Source organism: Cyclopterus lumpus, chromosome 19 (genome assembly GCF_009769545.1).
Source record: "Cyclopterus lumpus isolate fCycLum1 chromosome 19, fCycLum1.pri, whole genome shotgun sequence".
Taxonomy (NCBI): domain Eukaryota; kingdom Metazoa; phylum Chordata; class Actinopteri; order Perciformes; family Cyclopteridae; genus Cyclopterus; species Cyclopterus lumpus.
In genome coordinates this window covers 4730843-4752884 of record NC_046984.1, presented here as the reverse complement: position 1 = coordinate 4752884, position 22042 = coordinate 4730843, and the positions used below count along the sequence as shown (strand labels likewise).

General features: G+C 42.1%; 2 protein-coding genes across 3 annotated transcripts in view; one reads left to right on the top strand and one right to left on the bottom strand.

Moving 5' to 3' along the window:
• Positions 1-1088: 1088 nt before the first annotated feature.
• LOC117748777 (somatostatin receptor type 2) lies at positions 1089-5126 on the bottom strand. Its single transcript, XM_034558842.1, has one exon. The coding sequence runs from the start codon at positions 4641-4643 to the stop codon at positions 3624-3626; it is 1020 nt and encodes a 339-aa protein (XP_034414733.1). The 5' UTR covers positions 4644-5126; the 3' UTR covers positions 1089-3623.
• A 4139-nt stretch (positions 5127-9265) lies between these two features.
• LOC117748903 (zinc transporter ZIP11-like) overlaps positions 9266-22042 on the top strand; it is a 75468-nt gene continuing 62691 nt past the window's right edge. Inside the window, exons 1-3 of one of the 2 annotated variants that reach the window (XM_034559033.1) lie at positions 9266-9329; positions 10660-10778; positions 11569-11607. In XM_034559033.1, coding sequence (XP_034414924.1) covers positions 10671-10778; positions 11569-11607 — 147 coding nt within the window. In that variant the 5' untranslated portion in view covers positions 9266-9329; positions 10660-10670. The remainder of the gene's footprint in view (positions 9330-10659; positions 10779-11568; positions 11608-22042) is intronic. The other variant, XM_034559034.1, reaches the window with a different exon arrangement.

Genomic DNA, 22042 nt, shown 5'->3' with positions numbered 1-22042 from the left:
ATCAAACCCCATACATTGTCTGGACTGGTCCCCACACATTTTGCTGCATGGAAAATGTGACTTTCATTTTTTAATATATGATCGCAGTTATCTTTTAGGTTTATAAGCACACTTTCTCTGGCCCTATGTGGACTTGGTCCCTCTTCCTATTACGTCACCTGACTTACGAAGCAACTGATATTGCTGCGGACGTGCGTACATTGGAGTTGCTTGAAAGTCAGCTGCGTCTCATACGGGCACTAAATGGTTAAAGCTTTGTGCATCGCTATCAGACACCAACGGTTGTGTGAAGGATCGCTACACTAAATGAGCCATCAATAAGCCCACTCAAATCAGTCCTCATTGCTTTAAATTAACCTTGCTATATTCTAAAGCAATGGATTTAGATGAGAAGATTAATAACCATCTCTTATCTCCTTCAAATATAACTCAACAGCGAGCTGCCGGCTAGCTCAGCTTAGCATTGAGACTGGAAACAGAAGGAAACAACTAGCCTACTAGCACCTCTGAACCTCATTGGTTCTTAATGTTTAGCAGCCAAAAAACGTTCAACATACCGATGACCAAGTCTGATGTAGGTCCACGAAGACGTATAGACTACAGGACATCGTTTTTTATTTATTAATCTGAAAAACTTCCGCTTTTCCTCCTAATGTGTCACGAGGTTTATAATTTAAAAAACTGGTCAGTTGAAAAATGAAACCTTGTTCTTTGCTATTGAAAAAAAAAAAAACTCCTTATTGGAAAACATCAAGACCAAGACTCATAGACAGAAAGCCAGCACCTAGTGGCCGTCACAAAGACTGCGACTTTTTGTTTGGGTTAAAAATTCTGTTTTGGTGCAGCCAATGGAATTATGAGCGTGTACGGTCCCCATGACCTAGAATCTCCCCTTCCTGAACTCTACCACCTCACCCCCACCTCCACCTACCTCAATGTTCCCAGAAAAATAGCATGACCAACAACTCAATGACACCCTATGATAAACCTGAACACCACTCAGTCAAGCACAGCCTTTTTGAGGCGGCAGCTACCAGCTGGAAAAAGATAGAAAAGCACACAAACCAATTGGGATTTATTTTAGGGCACTTTTCACTTTATTTCATGCTTAACAAAGAGGTCAGATTTAAATCCAGATTCTAGTTTCTCAGGCAAATTAGAACATGTACATGGTTACAGTGATTTCATATGCATATTCTTTATAAAAGAAGAGTCACAAATAGTAGTGAAATAATCACTTAAAACCAGAGTGTTGGTCGTTTGTTGGCAAATATCAGCAAACATTTAGATTCTAAGATGTTGTGAACCCCCGTAAGAATATTGAAATGTGAGAGGGCACTATAAGTAACTAATGAGTCCCTATGATGTCATGTCAAAACTATTTTAATATGATACATACTTTAGCCATGCAATAAAAAAAACATTTGTGTGTTTTTGGGCTTTTGGGCTGACCCTGAGCTTGGTTTCCCCCTCACTGTCCGTCAAATTCTTCCACGAGCGTCTTTAAACTTGCAGGAGATGTGGCAGGGGTTTATTAGCTCTTTAAAAAAAAAAAGAAAAACAAGCCCGGAAGACACGAGTGGGTCTCAGCAAGCGGGCTTGACATTTACAGTCTTTCCAGTTCACAGAATGCCCACCGGGGAGAGTATGCAAGCAGACGTTTGCTTTTTCGTCCCGTACAGAAGGAAGAATGCCCGTCATTTAACAACATGCTTCTTTTTATTGATTTTTTTTTATTGAGCTTCCATAAAGTGGTGGGAGACAAAAACACAACAATGTGAATATATTCAGTGAAAGTAAAAGTCCTATATTTCCCTCTGCAATGTAGTGGAATGGAACACAACAGATCACAAAATAGAAATACTTAAGTGAATTACTTCATAGTTGTAATAAAGTGTCGTACTCGACTGGCTGCTATGACTCAATAGTGACATAGTTGTCATAGTGTTCATTTTTCCATCTTTTCATAACATTTCCCATCATCTGCACAAGTAAACCGAGTTTCATCACTTTGTAACGGCAATATGGCAACAGAAACGAATAAAAGACAAGCAAGTTTATTTACAATCAATACGGTAATAGCATCTGAGAAACGCTCATATATATATATATACGTATATGTGGTGACTATATGATCAATATAAGTGAAGTCCCAGTCCCGTGTCCTGATCACCAGCCTCATTAAAACTCAGGATTTACAAAGTTTGTGTTTCGTGTTCAGACGTGGTGTGAATGGATTACAGTGAGTCGTTAAAATGAGGCATGCTTATCTTTTGTACACTAACACATTTATTATGTTTGTCAACAAACCACAGACACATCATTTTCTCATTTATGCATATTTACATCGCTGAAAATTAACAGCCAATGTGTGTTTCTACAAATGCACTTTTAACAAGTGTGTTTGTGTATTATTCTGTTTACTCTTCCTTTGCATCTGTGTGCAAAAGAACGTGTTTCTGTTTATGTAACTCCTGCTGTTGATCGGCTGAAAATGCTGCGATTGGATATATTTTGGGTCTGTTGACTCCTGGTTTGTATGCGTTTTTGATCGCTGTCAGTTAAATCACCCGTGATGCATGCTGATTGGAGAAATGAGTGTTAAAGCTGTACATGATAAACCATAACCTACCGGATGCCATGCCTCTGCGTGACTTTATGAAAGCATTGGGTTTCGTCCCAATTCATTTTCATCAAGCTGCTTTTTTAGATTTCTAAACTGGGGACATTTTTTCGGTTGTTTTTTAAGCTAACAGTAATGGAATGAAAAAGAAAATGTGTTGCTGAATATGTTCACCTGTCCGTGTCCTTAAAAGTATCTTTTGGGAATCCTCAGGCTTAAGCAGAACACCGCAGTACGCCTGTAGCACACGAGGTTCTCAACATGCGCGCATGTAGGTGCACAAACACGGCCACCCAGGCAGGCACGCACACACACACACACACACACACATACACACACACACATCTGATCTGATAGTCTCCCACAACAGGACGTAATCCAGCTGTGGGAGTCGAGGAGCTGTCTGTGTGTCTTCGTGCCGGTGTTTGGCCACAGGCATGTGACCCGCATTATTCTGTTTACACTCCACCTGTCCACACTTCATCCCTCTCGTGCCTCATTTCACTCGTCCTGTTGAGATGCAGCGGAGCAGAGTTACTAAATTCGTAGGCGGGCTCCTACTCTGTCGAGACAGAGGATTTGTGTTCCGGGAAGTCAAACTGAATTATGCTCTTTGCATTTTCTTTCTTCCTGTCCTTCTACTTTGACTAATGTGTGGTAAGAACTCGGAGAAATGAGAAAGTATGAAAGCGACGGGAGAAGAGGGTGAACTTCAAGATTCACAGAGATGATCAACACAGGTGCGTCGATCATCTCTCGACCGACACCCGACCATAGACTCAAATTCAGCAAATCGAATCGCCCAGGGCAAGAAAATATATACAATTGATACATTCCAAGTAAAGTGTAAATATTAAAAAGAAACCCCCGAAAAAAACGAAATGATCACTTATCTCCAAAACATTAAATAAGTAACCATGTTTAAAGAAGGTGGAATGCATCATGCAGTGCATCGTGACAAGATATTGAGAGAAACGCCGAGTCAGTTTTTCATCGTCTTTTACGCCAGAATGGTCACGTCCCGCACACCTGTGTCATTCAAGTCGTACCGTTCAGTGTTGCACTGCATGCTGGGAGAGGACTTGGCGGCAGGGCAGAGGAGTGTGCGGAAGTGCCTCCTGAAGGTGTCGGAGAGGCAGGCGTAGAGGATGGGGTTAGCGCAGCTCCACGAGTACGACAGCAGCACCACAAACTCAAAAGCTCGAGCGAAGGACAGGACCATGCCGGTTTGATACAGGGAGCAGAAGTTGAAGGTGTAAAACGGCAGCCAGCACACCCCGAACACCACCACCACTGCGACCACCATATTGGTGAGCTGCCGCTCCAGCCGGTGGCTCTCCGGGTTGACCGGCGGCGCTCGGAGCCGCCGGGCCCTCAGGGTGAGCAGCAGCGCCGCGTAAGAGGCCGTCATGACCGTGAACGGCAGAGCGAAGCCCATGACGAAGGTGTAAGACAGGATGCCGAGCCACCAGGCGTCCGAGACCAGGTCCGGTATGCACAGGCCTCGTTCGGCCGAGAAGTGGAGCGCCATGGGGAGGATGGTCAGGAGCGAGAGCAGCCACAGCAATGCCGAGACGATCTTGGCCCAGCGCGGCGTTCTCCAGCGGGCGAAGCGCAGCGGGTCGGCCAGCGCCATGTAGCGATCGATGCTCATCGCCGTCAGACAGAAGATGCTGGTGAACTGGTTGATGCCGTCCAGCACCATGACGACTTTGCACACGGTGTCGCCGAACATCCAGTGGTTCTGGAAGTTTTGGCTCGCGATGAAGGGAAGACCAACCATGAAGAGTCCGTCGGCCACGGCCAGGTTGAAAATGTACACGGTCGTGGAGGATGACATTTTGTCCAATTTCAAAATGGCGACGATGACGAGGGAGTTCCCAGCTAGTCCCAGGATACAAACCACCAAGTAGAGGATGGCCATGGTGATGCCATAGCCGTCTATATTGTCCTCGAAGAAATAATGCTCATCCACATATGTCTGGTTGTAGTCTATATCTGATAGAGATGATGCGTCCATTGTGACTCAGCGCATCCAATCATTAATCAAAAAAAAAGGAGAGAATAAAAAGTCAAAATTACAGTCAGAGGAGTGGCAGCTCAGAGGGACAACATCTCTGCTTCTGTTCAAATTCCTCTGCGAGCAGCTCAAGAGTCACCTCTCGACTCCCCGCTGTGGGAGAGAGGAGTAAACCACACAAACGGAAATCTGACAAATCAAACAGCGTTTTCAGGTTCAAGGGCAGCCGGGCTTCCCCCCCATTCAGTCAATTGTTCCCTCTTTTTACCTCTAAAACAAAAAAAGGAAAAAAAAAGAAAAAGTTGATTCCTTTTGTGGTGGGGCAGTCGGCACGCTTCTCTCTTATCCACATGTGCACACTCACACATGCGCATGCACACACACACACACACACACGCACACACTCTCTCTCTCTCTCTCTCTCTCGCTTAAACGCCCTCTGTGATGCACAGCAGTGTGGAAATGAGCAGGACGGCCACTCGCTTGCCTGACCACTCTTTCTCCCTGGGAGCCCTTTTATATGTCTTCCCCCCACAGTGTGCGAGGAGTGTGTCGCCCCCCACCTCCCCACCCCTCCCACCCACACACACTCACTTACTCACACACCCTACGACCTCCCCCCTCACCCCCTGTTCATCAGTCTCCAGAGATAAACTCCAGCTTGGCTCACGCCCCTCCTCAGCACTCCCCCAGTTCCTCTGCTGTAATGCTGTTTCCAAGGTAAACCCTGGCCCCATCTGCTGCAATACTTTTGTTTTCATTACTTTTTTCCCCGTTCTTCTCTCCCCTCTGCTTCTGTTTACTTCACCCCACCTCCCCACCATCCATTTTGTCTCACCACAGTTCACTGGGGGTTCATACAACTAAACCTAAACACACACACACACACACACAGATAATAACACTATCTCGTTGCTCGGGCCACCCACCTTTACAACCCAGACTGAGCAACCTGTTTTTTCAGGGCTTTAGTATTTTGACATTTGACATTTGTTCTTTTGCCTCCTCGACTCCTTCCGTCCTCCTCCAGCCCTTCCACCTTGTTTTTCTCACTCCACCAAAGGAAGGAGGTGAAGGAGGAAAGGCAAAAGGTGAAAAGGAGACGAGACAGCGGAAAGAGACGGGTAGATTGTAAAGAGCGGGGTGGGGTTGGCAAGATTAAAGACTCTGGATGAGCGATGACCCCTGTCCTGTTGCCGCTCTGACACGCATAGCTGGAATAACCCAGGCACCCCCCCCCCAGAAAACCTCCAGTGTGTTCCGCCAGCCACCATCAAAAACTATTCCTTTCTTCCCATCACATCTACCCCTATGCAGTGATTGTATCTCATTTCAAAGACCATATCAGAGCGCTCGCTCATCTGGTGGCACAGTTTCCCTCAGAGATATCTCAAGACATACCTTCACTCCGGCTTTTGACTGGTTCCAATTAACTGGAAAAAATGCCTTTGTAGCCTAAACTCCTGATTAGGTTGCGGCTTAACTTTCCCCCGGAGACTAACACTTCACGCGGCGAGGCCCACCTCCCCGGCCAAACCCCGGCTATCGTAAAAACATCACTGGAATCACTGTTTCATGGTGCTAAATTCGGAGCTGTTTGACAGCTTCGTATTTCACGGGCACTATTTCACTGTGTTGACATGCTGTCATCAATAGCCGAGTGCTGCAGAGCTGTCTACAGCAAAAGCACGAGCCATGTTAATCTTTCATGTTGACAGAATCGAGGATACTTCACAATTTATCAGAAAAGAAGCTTTTAAGGAGTACTCTGTTCAAAGACTCCCCTTTCTCTTCTTCCCCTCACAAGGTTTTTACTTCCACTGTTCCAACGCGTGAACACCGGAAACCACATTTTATTTAAGAAGGAGATGCTTACTCTTGTCTTGCAGAGGCCATCTACATCCATGCTAGCAGCTCAGTGTACAGTAGGTACTCTGGTGCATTGAGCTATATGTTAACATCAGCATGCTGACATGCTGACATGATGGCGTGCAGCAGGAATAATGCTTACCATGTTCATGGTCTTAGTTTTGCGTGTTAGCGTGCACACAAAGTAATGCTGAAGCTATTTACTGTATGAATAATATAATAACCCGAGGATGGTGCTAGATTACAAATCTGGAAATCTAATACTTATTAGCGAGAGATGTCATTCAAAGTAAAACATATCCACCTCATCGTGGTGCAAGGTGGGCTCACCAAAGTCATTAGGATACATCCTCTCGACACCATAGATGTCAATCAGAATTTTGTGCAAATCCATCCGTAAAAGAGGATAACTCAGGATTCATCCTTGAGGGACCATGCACATCTGTAGCAAATTTCACTGTAATCCATCCCATTCCTGTCAGGACATTTCACCCAAAAACAAATGCCAGCCACATGAAAAGTTGGGGGATCAAGAAAGTCTGTAAGATTCACCCTCTGGGGACCATGAATGTCTGTAAAAATGATGCGCAAGTCTATCAAATAGGTGTCAAGCATTTTCACCGAATAATAATTTTGACCTGCTGGTGTTTTCTCAAGTAAAAGTCACAGAATCGACAAAGTCATTGGGATTTATCCTCAAGGGACCTTGGATATTTGTCAAAATGATTAAATCTGAACCGCTAATGTCAAACATACTACAGGTTACGTCAAGGGACCATCGACGTCTACAGTGCTCATCCTTTGAGGACCATCGGTACCCAATTTCATGGCAATCCATCCAATAGCTTTTGAGATATTTCACTCTTGACCAAAGTGGTTGAGCTAACAGGCGGACATTTCCATCTAAGTCTTAAAAGTCGCTAATGAAACACAGAGACCATCTGCAGCTTACATGCAATCATTTAATTCCAGAAAAATATAAATCAGACAGAAACATTGCGTATTTGGAAGTGAAAGGAAGCCACTAAAGGAATCTGGAAACTCCACATGTCTTATTGTCTTGTTTATTGTTTCTGGGTATCAGCTTGTTTTCATCTTTTTGTTTCCCAGCAGCAGTGCCTATAAACCCAGAGTACTAGTGAGTAATACAAATTGGGATTCCTGCAATTGCGACAGAGAAATGTCAAATGTCAAACGTCAAGTAACAACTGCACTGTAACATCTTTGTTCCATCAAAAGTAGAAAAACTGTCATGGCATAATCTAAACGCATTAGTTAATGGATTTATTGTATCCAAGGTGGCATATTAATTTGTTCCCTAATGGTTGGTGTTATCAGAAAGTATTTTTAAGACATCTAATGGAAAACATATACTTACAAAGGTATAAACACCGTAGAAATAAAGTTGTGGCACAAATCTTTTCTTTGGCGGTGTATTGCTGCTATTATGATGCAAAAAAATCAAGAAAAGCAGCGTGATGTCATGTTTGAATATTTCCAATGCAGGAGTTTTGATATCGTATTAACATAAATCAGCGGGGATCTAACACATCAGACAGTAAACTTCAGTCAGTTTCTCGGAAGAGTAATTGCTTCCTTCTTGAGTCCTCATTATGCACATCTGTTTAATAATCCTGCAACCACAGGAATCCATCGAAGAAAAGGCAGAAAGACCAGCTCTAAAAATGTAATACAAATAAATAAATGATCAGTCAACTTGCTTCCGGACAAAATAGATAAAAAGATACAATATCTTCTAACCTGCCTTAATTAATTGGCTGCTGTACTAGAAATACTCACAATAAAGTATTGGATGTCTTTGAATTGGTGGTTATGATGAAAATAGCCTTTTTAATTCATATAGCCAGTCAGTGTTACAGCATTATTGCTGCAGTGCTTTCCAGGAAACGTTAAGGTTCTGATTATGGAACGCATTTTGAAATATCGGAAACAGGAAGCTGAGTGCTTGAATCAGTTACTGATGATCGGTCCGCGAGTCAAAGGTCAACATGCCTAGGAATTACCACTGAACGGTAAATGAGAGCAGCAATCCCGGAAACTTCCACTGGGAAGAGGAAATTCCCCAGCACAATCTGTTTCTTGTCAGCCAGCAGAAAGTCCACACCTACACCACACGTATGCACCACACGTGCATGCGCCACACGTGCATGCACAACACACCCACATGCACCGCACGCGCATGCACCACACATTTATATTCCATACTGTGGGTGAGTTTTATCTACAATACTGATCACGTGGAATCTTAATTTGTAAAGCTTTTGGATGGATGTAGTGGATTAAATAGAACAATGTTTCACTCTGAATTGTGGCAGCAAATGAAGACTCCATATAATACATGACAATACATTTGTATTTAAGCACAGTGATTCCACTACTGTCCAAACCAGGCATACACATGCACCACTCTCCCCAGAGACCTGTACATTATAATATGACACTGCTTTTTGCATTATGATGAGTTGGTTTTCAACAACTCTGATATGTTTAATATCTATATATATATATATATTTAATCTCTCATAAGACAGTGAAATGTTCTCGCCTCATGTTTCTTAAATGTAAAAATAAAATAAAAATAGAACTGAACGTACTCAGTTTCAAACTTCTCTGTGGCGTTTTCACATAATATTTAAATGATTTAATAAGGTCGCTCTCACGACAGTTGCTTCTGCTTCTTCTGTCAAAGTGATTGACCAATAGGCTGCGAGGAGAGGCGGGGCTGTGCCTGTCATAGACACGTGTTCTGGGAAGTAGGAAGTAAATACAGAGGAGGCGAGGTGCCACTGGAAAGAAGTGAGTAGACCTAAAACAAATGCCAAAAAGGACCCATAACGTAAAACATAGGTCAAAAATAAACGTTGCCGAATTAATGCGCGTAGTCTAATAAAACCTGTAGCGTTTGAGTGAAATGTAACAGCGTTACTTTATAGTAGCACGCGAGCAGGCATTTAAAGTTAGCCGGTCGGCTCTCATTGCCATGCAGACGTGATATACTGTGTCCGTGTGTGTGACTCCGTTACCCGAAGACGCCACATTAAAGCCGTTTATGCAACACTATACTTTGGCAGCAATAAAACAACAACAACAACAACAACAACAACAACAACAACAGCACACATACACGTATACTGCACGCGCACCAAAAAAACAACAACCCACATGTAACTTCTCATTCAAACGTTCATGCGGCATTTCTGAGATTGCATATCAATAAGTCATATGTACCGTATGGAGTTGTTAGTCGTCAATACATTTAATATAAAAGCAGCTCTCTTTGCTGCCGTGTGGTTACATGTTAGAGCTCGTGAACATGTCATTTGATGATTAAATGAAAGCTTGATGACTACTTTGCTGAATTAATGTGTGTAGTGTAATAAAACCACAAATAGCGTTTGAGTGACATGCAACAGCCATTGTTACACTATGTCTTAATATTTTAATAGTACCCAGTAGTAGTCAGTTGTGAGCACGGCGGGCGCTCTGTCTACATTAATGTAACCACTGAATTGATCATTCATAGTTGGACAATAATAATATCGATTTGGTGTTTTGCTGTATAACTGACACTCCTAGTGTTCACAGCACCCCCACCGTATGTTGCATTTATTAATCATCAGCAGATTTTAGGGTGCACAGGGTCATCTTCAATGGTCAACAGGTTGGGTGTGCAGATGCCAAATGAACTTCCAGGATACTAAGAGTCCTGATCAAGCAGGATTTGACTCTCTCGTCCGTTGAGTGTGTGTGCGCTGAAACAACAAACAGCGGGCAGGCACACATTTAATGATGAGTCAGCCGAAGCACGTTCAGCCCTTCTATGGGGATCCATTGTTTGTTTGTTCTCTTTGTCATTCTTGTCCACACTTCAGCCGTTGAAGGTGTACACTTCCTAAAAGTTGTGTTTCTTTGTGATTGGTGCCTCCCGAGACGGGGGACAATATTGACTCGACTCTCGTAGGAGGAGGCTAATATAGAGGCTGGGCAGTTACTGGAGGATTTCAATACAGATATTGTTGCCAACCTCCAGCCCTCAAAGTCTTTCCTGGAAAAAAAGATAAGGGCGAGTTGTTGTCTTCCAACGGAACGTGGGATTAGTTTGACTTCACGTGTGTTGCATGTCCAGGTTCTGGCACCATGCTGGAAGGCTACAGCCCTGTGACCCAGGCCCTGCTGGGTACTCTGTTCACCTGGGGCCTGACCGCCGCCGGAGCAGCCCTGGTCTTTGTCTTCTCCAGCCGACAGGTATCGTATGAACCAAGGACACGCAGACACGCAGAGCTCGAGTAAATACTTTACACATCGTTTCAGTTGGCCACTGTCTTTGAAAGAGTTCAATGAGAAGATGCCCCTCCCACATCCGTACAGAAAGTTTGTAGCTGGAGCCAGCGGCCGGTTAGCTGAGCTCAGCATAAAAGACTGGAGACGGCATGCGTTTTTTTTAAAGACAAAATGTTTCCAAATGTTCAAAGTCATTTAGCTGCTGTTGCCACAAGCTAAGGACTTCCAATATAACTACTAACATCCCATGAAAGCCCTCTATTGTTTTTGCTCGTAGATTGTGTGTGTTTTTTACAAATATCGTGGCCTCTCGAGACATGTAGCATTTTTGTCGGTTAAATGGACCTGTACTTGTAAAGCGCTTTTCTAGTCTTCCGATCACTCAAAGCGCTTTAACACTACATGACATCATTCACCCATTCACACACTGATGGGAGGGGCTAAGGTTCCACCTGCACATTAGCAGTAACTAACATTCACACACTTTCATACACATTCACACACAATCCATGAATAGGGGACAGCTAACGGGAGCAATTTTGGGGTTAAGTGTCTTGCCTAAGGACACATTGACATGGGCTAGCGGAGCCGGGGATCGAACCGTCGATCCTCTGATTGAAGGACGACCCTGCTCATCACTCAGTCACAGTCGCCCCACAGTCAGTTTAGTAAACAGTAAGAGGTCAACTGAAGGGTTTGAGGGTATTGGTTTGAGTGACTCGCACAATCTCTCTTCTTGTCTGCCCTTTTGCAGAAGCGCATCTTGGATGGAAGTCTAGGCTTTGCAGCTGGGGTGAGTTAGAGACACACACACACACACACACACACACACAAACACACACACACACACACACACACACACACACACACACACACACAGTGCAAGTGGGAAGATGCCGGGATGTGATGGTTTTTTTGAACGTTTTCACTGTGGCAGGCAGATAATTAATAAGTGTTTAGGATAATTATTACCCCGAAGGAATTCCTGGCCTTATCATGTGTAAAGAGGTATTATGCGGCAATAAAAAAAATATACAGCCCCCTAAAGCTCACTATCTGACTCACGCAATTACAATTCTCGATTTCCTGAGGGAGAAGCAGTTCAAGGGAGATATTTATCAAGTGTCTCAGTGCAGAGAATCGGGAGCATATCTGAACGGCACTGAGCGCGGCAAAGTCTCAGTGATGCCTTTAACAATAATACAATTACTTTATAAGCTTTCCAAGCCAAAGCTGTCTTGTACTATAGATCTGCTGGGATTCAGGAAGGCTGCGTAGCTGATTTTAACGTATTACAGGTTCTAAAAAGAGGGAAATGATAGGAAAAACACATTTCTCGGACCCAGAGAGATGAATGGTTCATTCTACGGTAACGCAAACACAGCAATTCTTCATTTATGGTGACTATGCACAAATGTAAAAAAACATAGTTATGGATATTATATTCAAGTTCTGCTCATAGAGTCCATGCAATGCTACACACTGGCCCTTTAATTCACTGTTCTAGTATTAAAAAAAAAGGTGTACGGTACCGTGCTTGATCAAACTGGTCCAAAGATCCTGAAGAAGTGTAATGTCTACTTAGTTTGCAATATACCCGCCATCATTTCCCTACACCATATATCAAGATAAAGCTTTCTTCGAGCTGGCCACTTTGAACATTCATTTCCATGGAGACAGCCGTCATATACCCATATATAATTGTTTTAGGTTGTAATCCTGTTGAAGCTTTAATTGCGATTCCTTATAGGTGCTGTAATATTGTTGATAATTACAGGCCTAGCCACATCAGTGAGGTGATGAGACCAAAACCAAATGAGGAGAGATTCCTTGAGCAAGAGAGTGGCCGAAAACTATCAATCTAACCTTAATCAGTCACAGTTATCTGTACGTCAATCTAAACAGCTTTTCAATTACCTCCCGGGCTGCGCTGATGCTCTTATGCGGTCCAGTGGAATAAGATAAGGCAGAATGGAGCTGGGGGGGATTTCTTTCAAACATTCGCTGAATGTCTCTCCAACTTTGTGAGTAGCATATCTTTCTGAACTATGCTTTTAAAGAATTTAGCCACTCAACAGGAACAGTGTGAAATATATATACCGGTATGCATATATATATTTATATATGTATATATTTGCTTTACTGTGTACCTGGGAGAAAGAAAAAGCTGTTGCAGGATATATGGATGGAGAGAGACTTAAGTGCTGCTGCAGCTGAAGGGAGACAACTTACGCAATCTTGTGCTTTTTGAATGCGGGCGGTAAACGGCGGTCCTCCCCACTCATTAATATTGTGCCCCTGAGATGTGGCTGTGACAAGATTGCTGCTCCATTTTGACTTTTATATTTGATAAATTCAACTATTCAGCTCTATCGGGTCTGAGGGGGAAACATTTCCGAAGGAAATGGATCGGCTCTCCCTTCATGCCATGTTCAAAGAAGAATGTCCTGTGAGGCCTTGGGATTGCTTTTGGTTGCAGACGGAGACTGAAAGAAGGTCAGACAGATAGTAAAGAGACAGTTTAAAAAGGGCAGATAGTGATTTTTTTCTTTCTTTGTGCCAAGCATCTTTATTATTCGCACGCAATGCCACTGACGATCAGACAAGCTCCGTTAGCTCCGGCTATGCATGGTAGCCCCCATCAGTTCAATCAGGAGACTAATATTTAGAGTTTAACAATAATTTATTACAATTGCATATTGAAATAGTGCAAAGTCTTTGGCGATTGGACTCCATCCTGAATTAGGACCAGCAAGGGGTAGAGATGCTGATATCTGCCAAGGCAGAATCCCCCCATGGAGTCCAGACACTGGTGGTGGTGAAGAAGAAGAGTTGCTGGAGGAGGGTCGCATCGGTTTGAGCTGAAACGACAACTGACAGCAGCGGAGAGGAGAACATATTTAAAAGATTGCCAGCGACTCTGTGATTGGCTTATAGAGCTACGCTGCCTCCGATCGGTCCAGTCATTATGCACGGCCCCAATCAGCTGATGGAGTAATCGCTGCAAGACTAAGACTGCTTATGAAAGAACCAGAGTGTAAAGAGTGTCTTCCTGAACTTTTGCTTGAGCTACGTTTGTTTGAATGGGCGAAGGGCATGTAGTGTTAAAGCGCCTTGAGTTGGCTGAAGATGAGAAAGGCGCTATACGAGATTGAGTCTTTTTACCATTCACCATTTCGCAAACTTCAGAGTGACGATGAGCAAGAAACCGGCAGAAAATTCATTCAATTGAAGGAAGGCTCCTAAATACGACGCTGTCCTACGGGAGCTGCTCTATTTCGTTGAATTTTTCTCCGTACACTATATTGTACAAAAAACACACACACGGCTCAGTTCAAAGATAGCAAACACAATAAAAGCCTTGAAACATATATGCTGCCTCACCGTTTACCAGCGGGAACTTAAATTCACTCATGTTGCATCCGCAACACTTATATTATTATATTAGCTCTGCTGCCGGTATGAATTGCAGCTAAGTACAATGAAAACGGTTATAACTTACTAGGTCCGTACAGCACGCAAATTCATCCATTTGATTTTGGTTACCAATCATCTCCATATTGATTTAAGCTCCATGGATTTACTGATTCTTTTGACTCGGCGTCAGACCTCTGCTTTATTTCAAATCTGGATTTGCTCATTTCCTACATTCTTTTTGGCTAAGCTCTGATAAGCACTTATCTTATATTAAATCCTTATTGGTGCAACCCAATCTAACGTGACACAAATGAATGTTGTGTCGGCGTGCATGCGTATGGGGCTTGGTGGGTGTCTCATGACCTGCATGTGTCATTCTTTTTGCATGTCATGTAATTTTGATGCATCCTGTTCCCCATGCTTTGCATCTGCCGCCACACAAACTCACACCCCCTCCAAAATCCAACGCACGCACGCACGCACGCACGCACGCACGCACACACACACACACACACCTACACACACAAGCATGCCATACGGTCTTTGTCACGGCAGAAAATCCGGTCATTCTTTCCCAGAACCCAGCATCTCTCAGCTGCAATGGTTGGCAAGGAATATATGACAATTTCATTATTTCTATACATCGCTTTGTATCTTTTCTTCCTGTCCTTTCAAGTCCCAAAGCTCATGTTTGCATGTTTTAGGTAATGGCACTCTTTATTCTTGGAAAGACGTGTTACAGGAAAGCAATTACAGCTAATGACGTTAATGTGCGACATTTAAGCCCAGTCTTCTGATTTAGTTTAGTTTAGTTTTTAGTTTAGTTAGTTGTTTTTCGAGTCAAGGCTCAGTTGATATAATGCAACAGTAATTACTGTAACAGGGACGGTTTATGAATGCACGAATTACAATAATTTACAAATAATTGTCCTTGTCTGATACTAATATCAGCCAATAGTAATGTTGAATTACTGTGGGTGTTTTCTGTACTGGTGATTGTGAGAAATAGCAATGCAGCTTATTTGATATATTTAGAGATTTGTGAAATGGACCAGAAACCCCCCCCCAGAAAAGTAAAATGTAAGAAATGTAAGTTCCAAAAGATCTTGGAGTAATACGTGGATCTCAACTTGAGGACAGGAGTTCTGTCTGTCTCCAGGATACACACACTATAACTTCACCCAGAAAACCTCTGGACAGAAAGAGTTCTTATAATTCATGTTTAATATGCATCAAGGCCATATAATGGTGATGAGACCGGTGTGTTTATTTCCCCTCAAAGCTCTTATACCACACATATTCAATCATCTCCGTGCCACACGATAAAACAAAAGAGCCGTTTCTTTGTTATTGTCATGAGCAGCTACATTAATAAATGCATTGGTCCCCGCGTACAGTAGATGAAAACTCTATATTATATCATGGAGTGGTCACGAGTCAGCGGAAGACTAAGTGCTCGGTTCATTCACTCAAATAAAAGTAGCAATACCACAGTGTTGATATACTCTGTTACATGTCCTGCATTCAAAAATGTACTCAATTAAAAATAATTTGCATCATAATGTACTTTAAGTTTCAAAAGTGAAAGTATACTCCTCATACAAAATAGTCCATACATTGATTGAACAATGCCACTGTCAATGTACCACTAAAAAGCTCCGATTATTATTATAAGTGTCTTACAACACTATGCCTACGGAGAAAGGTTTTAGTTTTTTATTACCTCATCTTTGATCCGGGTCAGTTATTTGTTGACATGTGACTTTTAGTGATAGTTGGGGAGAGGAGTGCCAGCGTTGGCAGAGCTTGTTGTGTTGGCAGCGAGCATGAATAGTGTTATCTAAAAGATTTTTAAAGTCATGGCTGAATATTTAGCTGATGTTGAGAAGGTGGATGTGACTTCTGGAACAAGACCAGGCTAAACAAGAAAGAGGTTTTATTCCTCTATCGGGCCCTTTCAATAATGATGTCAGACACTTACAATGGCAATATTAGTCTGTCTGTGCAAAAACAACTGGTCATACAGTTGGTATATACATGGTTGTCAAAATTGGTAAACTAAAGAGTTTGGTGTTAGAGGAAACAGCTACCCCACCCCACCTCAGCAAACTCTACTCCTCTGCTTGCATTAGGCGGAGCTTATATAGACAAGCTTCACCCCTGGCACCTCCCCCCCAAAAAATAAAAAAAATAAAAACTTCTTAACAGTTCTACAGTAAAGTACTCCACCTTTTTATTTACAAGAACAAGAGCTAAGAAGAAATGCAAAGTGCACACTAAAGAGTCAAAACAAATGACAACTGAGCAAACAATAATAACAAACAATAAAAGAATATATGCAAGTTTGCTTTCAATTAAATTGATATATTGTAAAATATGTGACACGTATTAAATAATCAAAATAGAATATGCAAAAAAAACCATTTACATTCAATTCCCTAGCATCACACTTCAAGGGTTACAGTGCAATCCTTCTGGCCTTCCTCGCTGAAAAATGTCATCAACCACATCATCGTCTGAAATATGACCACCGACCTCCTGGTTGACTGCTGAGGCGTTCTTGAGCCATGGTTGACCTCGTTTTAATTTAGGAAAAACTCCTCTTGGCTGAAGCTACTATTACTGGTAGCGTTGCACTGATCCACAGAGCAATGCACACGCTGGGATATGTTAATGTGAGCTGCTTTGGATGTGTGAAAGGGTTGTCATCCTCTTTGATGGCCACTAAGGTACATCTTCTAACTCCTGGGCCAGCTTATTTAGTTATTAAGCATGTTGGTGTATTTTAGACATTTGCGAAATCTAGCTTCCGTACAAAGTAGTCAATTCTGAACCATTTAAAATAGTTTTGGTCACCGTTAGTCACTTAGACATAACAATGTGGGAACATAGGGTCCATGTTGAAAAATACCAAAGATACCTATTAACTTTAACTAGGAACATTGATGTGTGGAAAAATGGATGAGGACTCTGAATATGGAAGCCAATCCAAGGTAAGTTAAAAAAGTCATTAAAAAAAAAGACGTTAACAGAAGATGTTCTTCTGTTTACTATTAAACGCAAATCATGTTATTCTCTGGCTCCACCTGGTTAATGGGTGATGTTGAGATTTTGACAAATGCAAGTCATGTGCTGAAACAAAACACATGGCATGTGCAATGCACAAATGCTCACAATCCAGTGTGAAGGATAGGCCAATAAACAGCATTTTATGCAATTATACCATTTGTTTTTTTGTCTGAGGGTGTTCAGCTGCACGGAGGTTGAACACGAGCGTGAAGAATCTGTAACCAGGTCCGGGCACTCGTCCATATGGGGATTAGTTCTATTGCCATGAAGGTGCCAGACGAGTGTTGTGTGTCATGAGCATCCTGAGGGGTAAACAGTATCTGTCAGGATTACTTTGTAAGAGTGGGGCATGTCTGTTATAAAGACATGCACACAGAATATACAAATATTTGAGTGCATTTGGAATGGAATGACGAATAGGGACTTTCTTCCCTTTTAGTTATTTTTGGTTTGAAAAGCAGTCTGAAGCCTTGGTGTGATCAGTCCCAAAGGTTCCCTCAAGAAGGACTGGAATGAATTGAGTCTAACAAGAGCTTATTTATTCATCAAGATGCTGCTCATCCTCGCCGGGTACAGGTCGAGACATTTTTTTTTTCCATGGCGCCCGTCGACCTCTCCATCACAAGTGTCTCTCACTGCATCGAAGTGATCCAATCCCCCATTCAGATGTGAGTGGCCAAGAGGACGTAGAAGTATATATATATATATATATATATATATATATATATATATATATATATATATATATATATATATATCCTTATAGGATATACTTGGCAAGTGTGATTGTGTGAAACTTTAGGAACGTGACTGGGCAATGCTTGGAACATGAAGCATAACTCCTGTGGGGAATTGCAGCCATCCTGCAGCATGTTGCCGTGTCACTCTGTTGGTGAGGCATGTCTCAACCACTATTGGATGGATTGCCTTGAAATTGGATACCGATTTTAACGATTCCCTCAGGATGAATTGTAATTATCTATTACCATCATGAGGTCAACAATTACATTTTTCGTTTGGTTTGTGATCAAATACTGACATTCCCATCCGCCTCAGGTGAATTGTGTGTTTAGTGCTAATTAGCAGATGTTAGCATGCTAACACGCTCAATTTAAATTACTACAAGGAACTTTTAACTGGTTATAAAAGTTTTTCAATTAAATATGGAAGCCTCTATTTGACCTACATGAGCAAACCAGACTATCAGTGTGAATGTTTCTTTGTAGTTATTCTTTAAAAGAAAAGAAAAAGTAGCTTCCATGTATGTGCATCTTCTCAGTTTATATTTCCTTTGTAATGTGTTTCTCAGCACTCTCATTTCCGTCTGTTTTATTTGGTAACACTCAAGGGCCATTGGATTAGTTTGTAACATCACTTGTCTCCGACAAAATTGCGTTACCTTACAACTAAATTAAATTCTCAATTAGTATTCAGTGAAGCTGCTCAGCCGGATGCTTGAAATACAAATGCAAGTACTTTTTGTGACCTTTTCGGGGTTTGACATTTTGCAATGCCCATTGGGAATTCTAACGATGGAAACACAAAACATGCACTGTGTTTTCTCACTGGGGGCAAGTAAGGGCATATCACTACTATTTTGGAATGAGAGAGGCAGATGAAGCCTTGTTCTCCATGATAAAAAAAAAAGAAGAAATTAGCAGAATTTTATTCAAAATATTGTAATTCTCCCAGTGTTTGATTGACATTGGCTGCTTCAATTCTGTCTAGCCATGCTACTGTGCTTGGTAGAAAACCACTGTCTGTTGGAATACTGGATGTCTTATTGGCTGCTCATTGCTTAGTACCATACTGTATATAAGTAGTGGACGTAGTCAACGTGATGTCACCCATTGTTTTGTGAACTGCCTTTTTTGAAGCCTTGAGTTTGGCGTTGTATCCGTTGCCGTCTTGCCCCCGCCCTAAAGCATACTCCGCTTCATGGTTTATTTGACCCTAAATTGGACGAGAACTACGCACTGAACATCCTACTGTTTTGACGAAGACTTGAAACTAACAATTGAGACCATAAACACATGTTTACAATGTTTACTGAGGGAATACATCAAGAAAAAGGTAAGGTAATTGTCTCAGACTTACATACAATCTGACTTATTTTTGCAACCAGAGGAGTCGCCCTCTTATGGCAAGTAGAAAGGTCTGACCCAGAAAGATAGTCTTTATACAGTCAGAATTATTGATTATCCCCCCTCCCCCTCTTGCTCCTTCCACCAACCGTCCTGCAGACATGTTCTGTCTGCTTGACAGATATTGTTTGGCCCTGAAAGGTGACGGAGATAGAGACAACTAGACAATAATAAGATTGGTTATTGTCCCTCTTCGCTGCTGCCGTTGAGACAAGGTCACGTTGAGCTGAACAGAGTTGCACAGTTACATTTAGAAGAACACTATGATACATTTCCACCACACTCTGCATTGTTTGTAATATAGGTTTTAACTGTAGTGAAGGCCGAGTCTTGATGTGTTTTTCCAGCATTATTTGCACTGTTGTACTACGATGACATATGTAAACGAGCTGCAGTGCATTACATTTGCATAATCTGTAAATGAATATACGATTTTCAGATCATGTTGTAATTTTCTTTTTCTGCTGCTTAACTTTAAAAAGAATAAACGTGTTATCGCGAGAGGAAGGGGAAATTACACGTGCCATCAGCTAACCAACAACTCTGTAGAGAATACTAAAACGAAGAGCAGTATCAATACAGGCAGATTTACTTTATTATTAAAAGTAGGTTTGGCAATTCTCCCAGTATTTATTTTTCTACTCCCTGCCCCCGCCTACTTACACACTTCAAAGACGACACAGCATAGATTACCGGTTGCCTGCCCTGTAGCTGCGCCCCGCAAAGACAGTCTGTTCCCAATTGACTGGTAAAATATATTGTTATGGAATATCTCATTATTTATTTGAATTTGACCCTATGTCTATGACATCATCTAAAAGTGATATAGAAGTTTTTAATTAGATTTTTTTCACCTCAAAAATCTAATTAAAAACATATTTAATTTGAAAATGGGCTCAGATTGTGATCTTAAAATCGAAAGTCAAATGGAATCGTGGATTTGAAGAATCATGAGCATCAACACGGGATGGGATAGCTGGGACGTTGCACTCAGTTCTCCCTATATAATGCTTTGGTTAACCATGCTGCCTTCGTAGCAATATATTTACAAATGGCCAATATTTCATATGAAGCTATTGGATGTTTTATATTACTGGTACAGCTAAAACAAATAATGTGCCAGAAACAAAATGTATCGAGGAAAATGGCCGACACTTTGCAACCCTAATCATAACCAGCAACGTGGAACTTGTCCATGACGACTGAGGGAGACACGACAGAGAAACAAAAAAATGTAGGACCGCTGATGACCGTAAATGAAACGATGGTTGAGTTGCCGCAGGAGACGGATCGAGTGAAAGCGAGTGACAGTCGGACGCAGGAACCAGAGAATGAGATCTATTAAGCTTGGAAGAAAGAGATTAAGTGGGAGAGATTGGACAGCTTCGAACCTTATTAGTTCTCGAGATAGACAGCGGCAAGATGAATGGTAGGGAAGAGATGTCGGGAAGGAAGATGTATTGATCGGAGAGGGAAAGTTAATGGAGGCATCTTCTTCTCACTGAGAGATTTTTTGCATTAACCACGGGGAGAGGGGGGAGGGGGGGGACAGGCCATTCAAAAAAAAAGATGCTCAGAAATTGACACATGTCGAGTGGAAAATCCAGGCAATTTAGTCTAATCTCTATCTGGAAAGCGTGTGAGGTATGGACAGAGAAACGGTATAGTCAGTGTGACGAAAACGTGCACAATATAGGCTTGTCTTGCTCCCCGTAATGAAGCCTCACCAGCCAAGTACTTCGGTGGGCCAGTCAACGCTCATCTTTCGTGCGGGGCACCGATCGAGTTGTTTTAATGCCCGCCTTTATCTTCATCAAAAACGATCTTCATCCATCTCATCTCTCAATTTGCCGCGAGGCTGCGATTAGCCGATCGAGCCACTAAAGTAACCTAAAAGTACTGAAGCATTCAAAAGGCAATGCATCTCCCTGAGGAAACACAGCGACGGCGGCAGAACTCATCAGCACCATTCTCAAGCTCATTTTCAATTTTTGCCATAAGTAAGGGATTTCATTTACTTAATTTACAGTTTGAGACTGTTGGTCCAAGATAAGAATGAAATACATGCTAAACAAATAGACCAGAGCTTAATAGACTAAAGAAGAACATGCAGCATTTGGTGTGATTTATTAGGCTTTTTAGATGCTCTATATAATCTGCAAGTTTGGCACATTTTCTGTAAAAAAGTAGTTAATTTTCTCATTTCAAAAGATACTAGCAAGCTTGTAGGCTATATGGTAGGTCTTCAAGAGAACTTGAATATTACGCACCGAAAATATACTTTGTTTATTACATCAATTTTAATGGCGGGTACTATACACAGGTTTCCAACAGTTATATAGTATGAATTATCCAAGAACAGGGACAATGTCCATCACATACTATACTTATGAAGCTATTAAATGATTCACTGCCAGCTTCTCATATTGATGTCCATTGCTCTCACTGAACCTCCGAACTCATTGATCGCAGGATTGATTACACTGCGACGGTTGCCCTCCAGCGTTGTACGATCAGAGCACCCATGACGAGAGTCCTTAATGATGAAAGCTTATTGAGATTCTGTCGAGAGCAGTTTGATGGAGCTACAACTTTGTC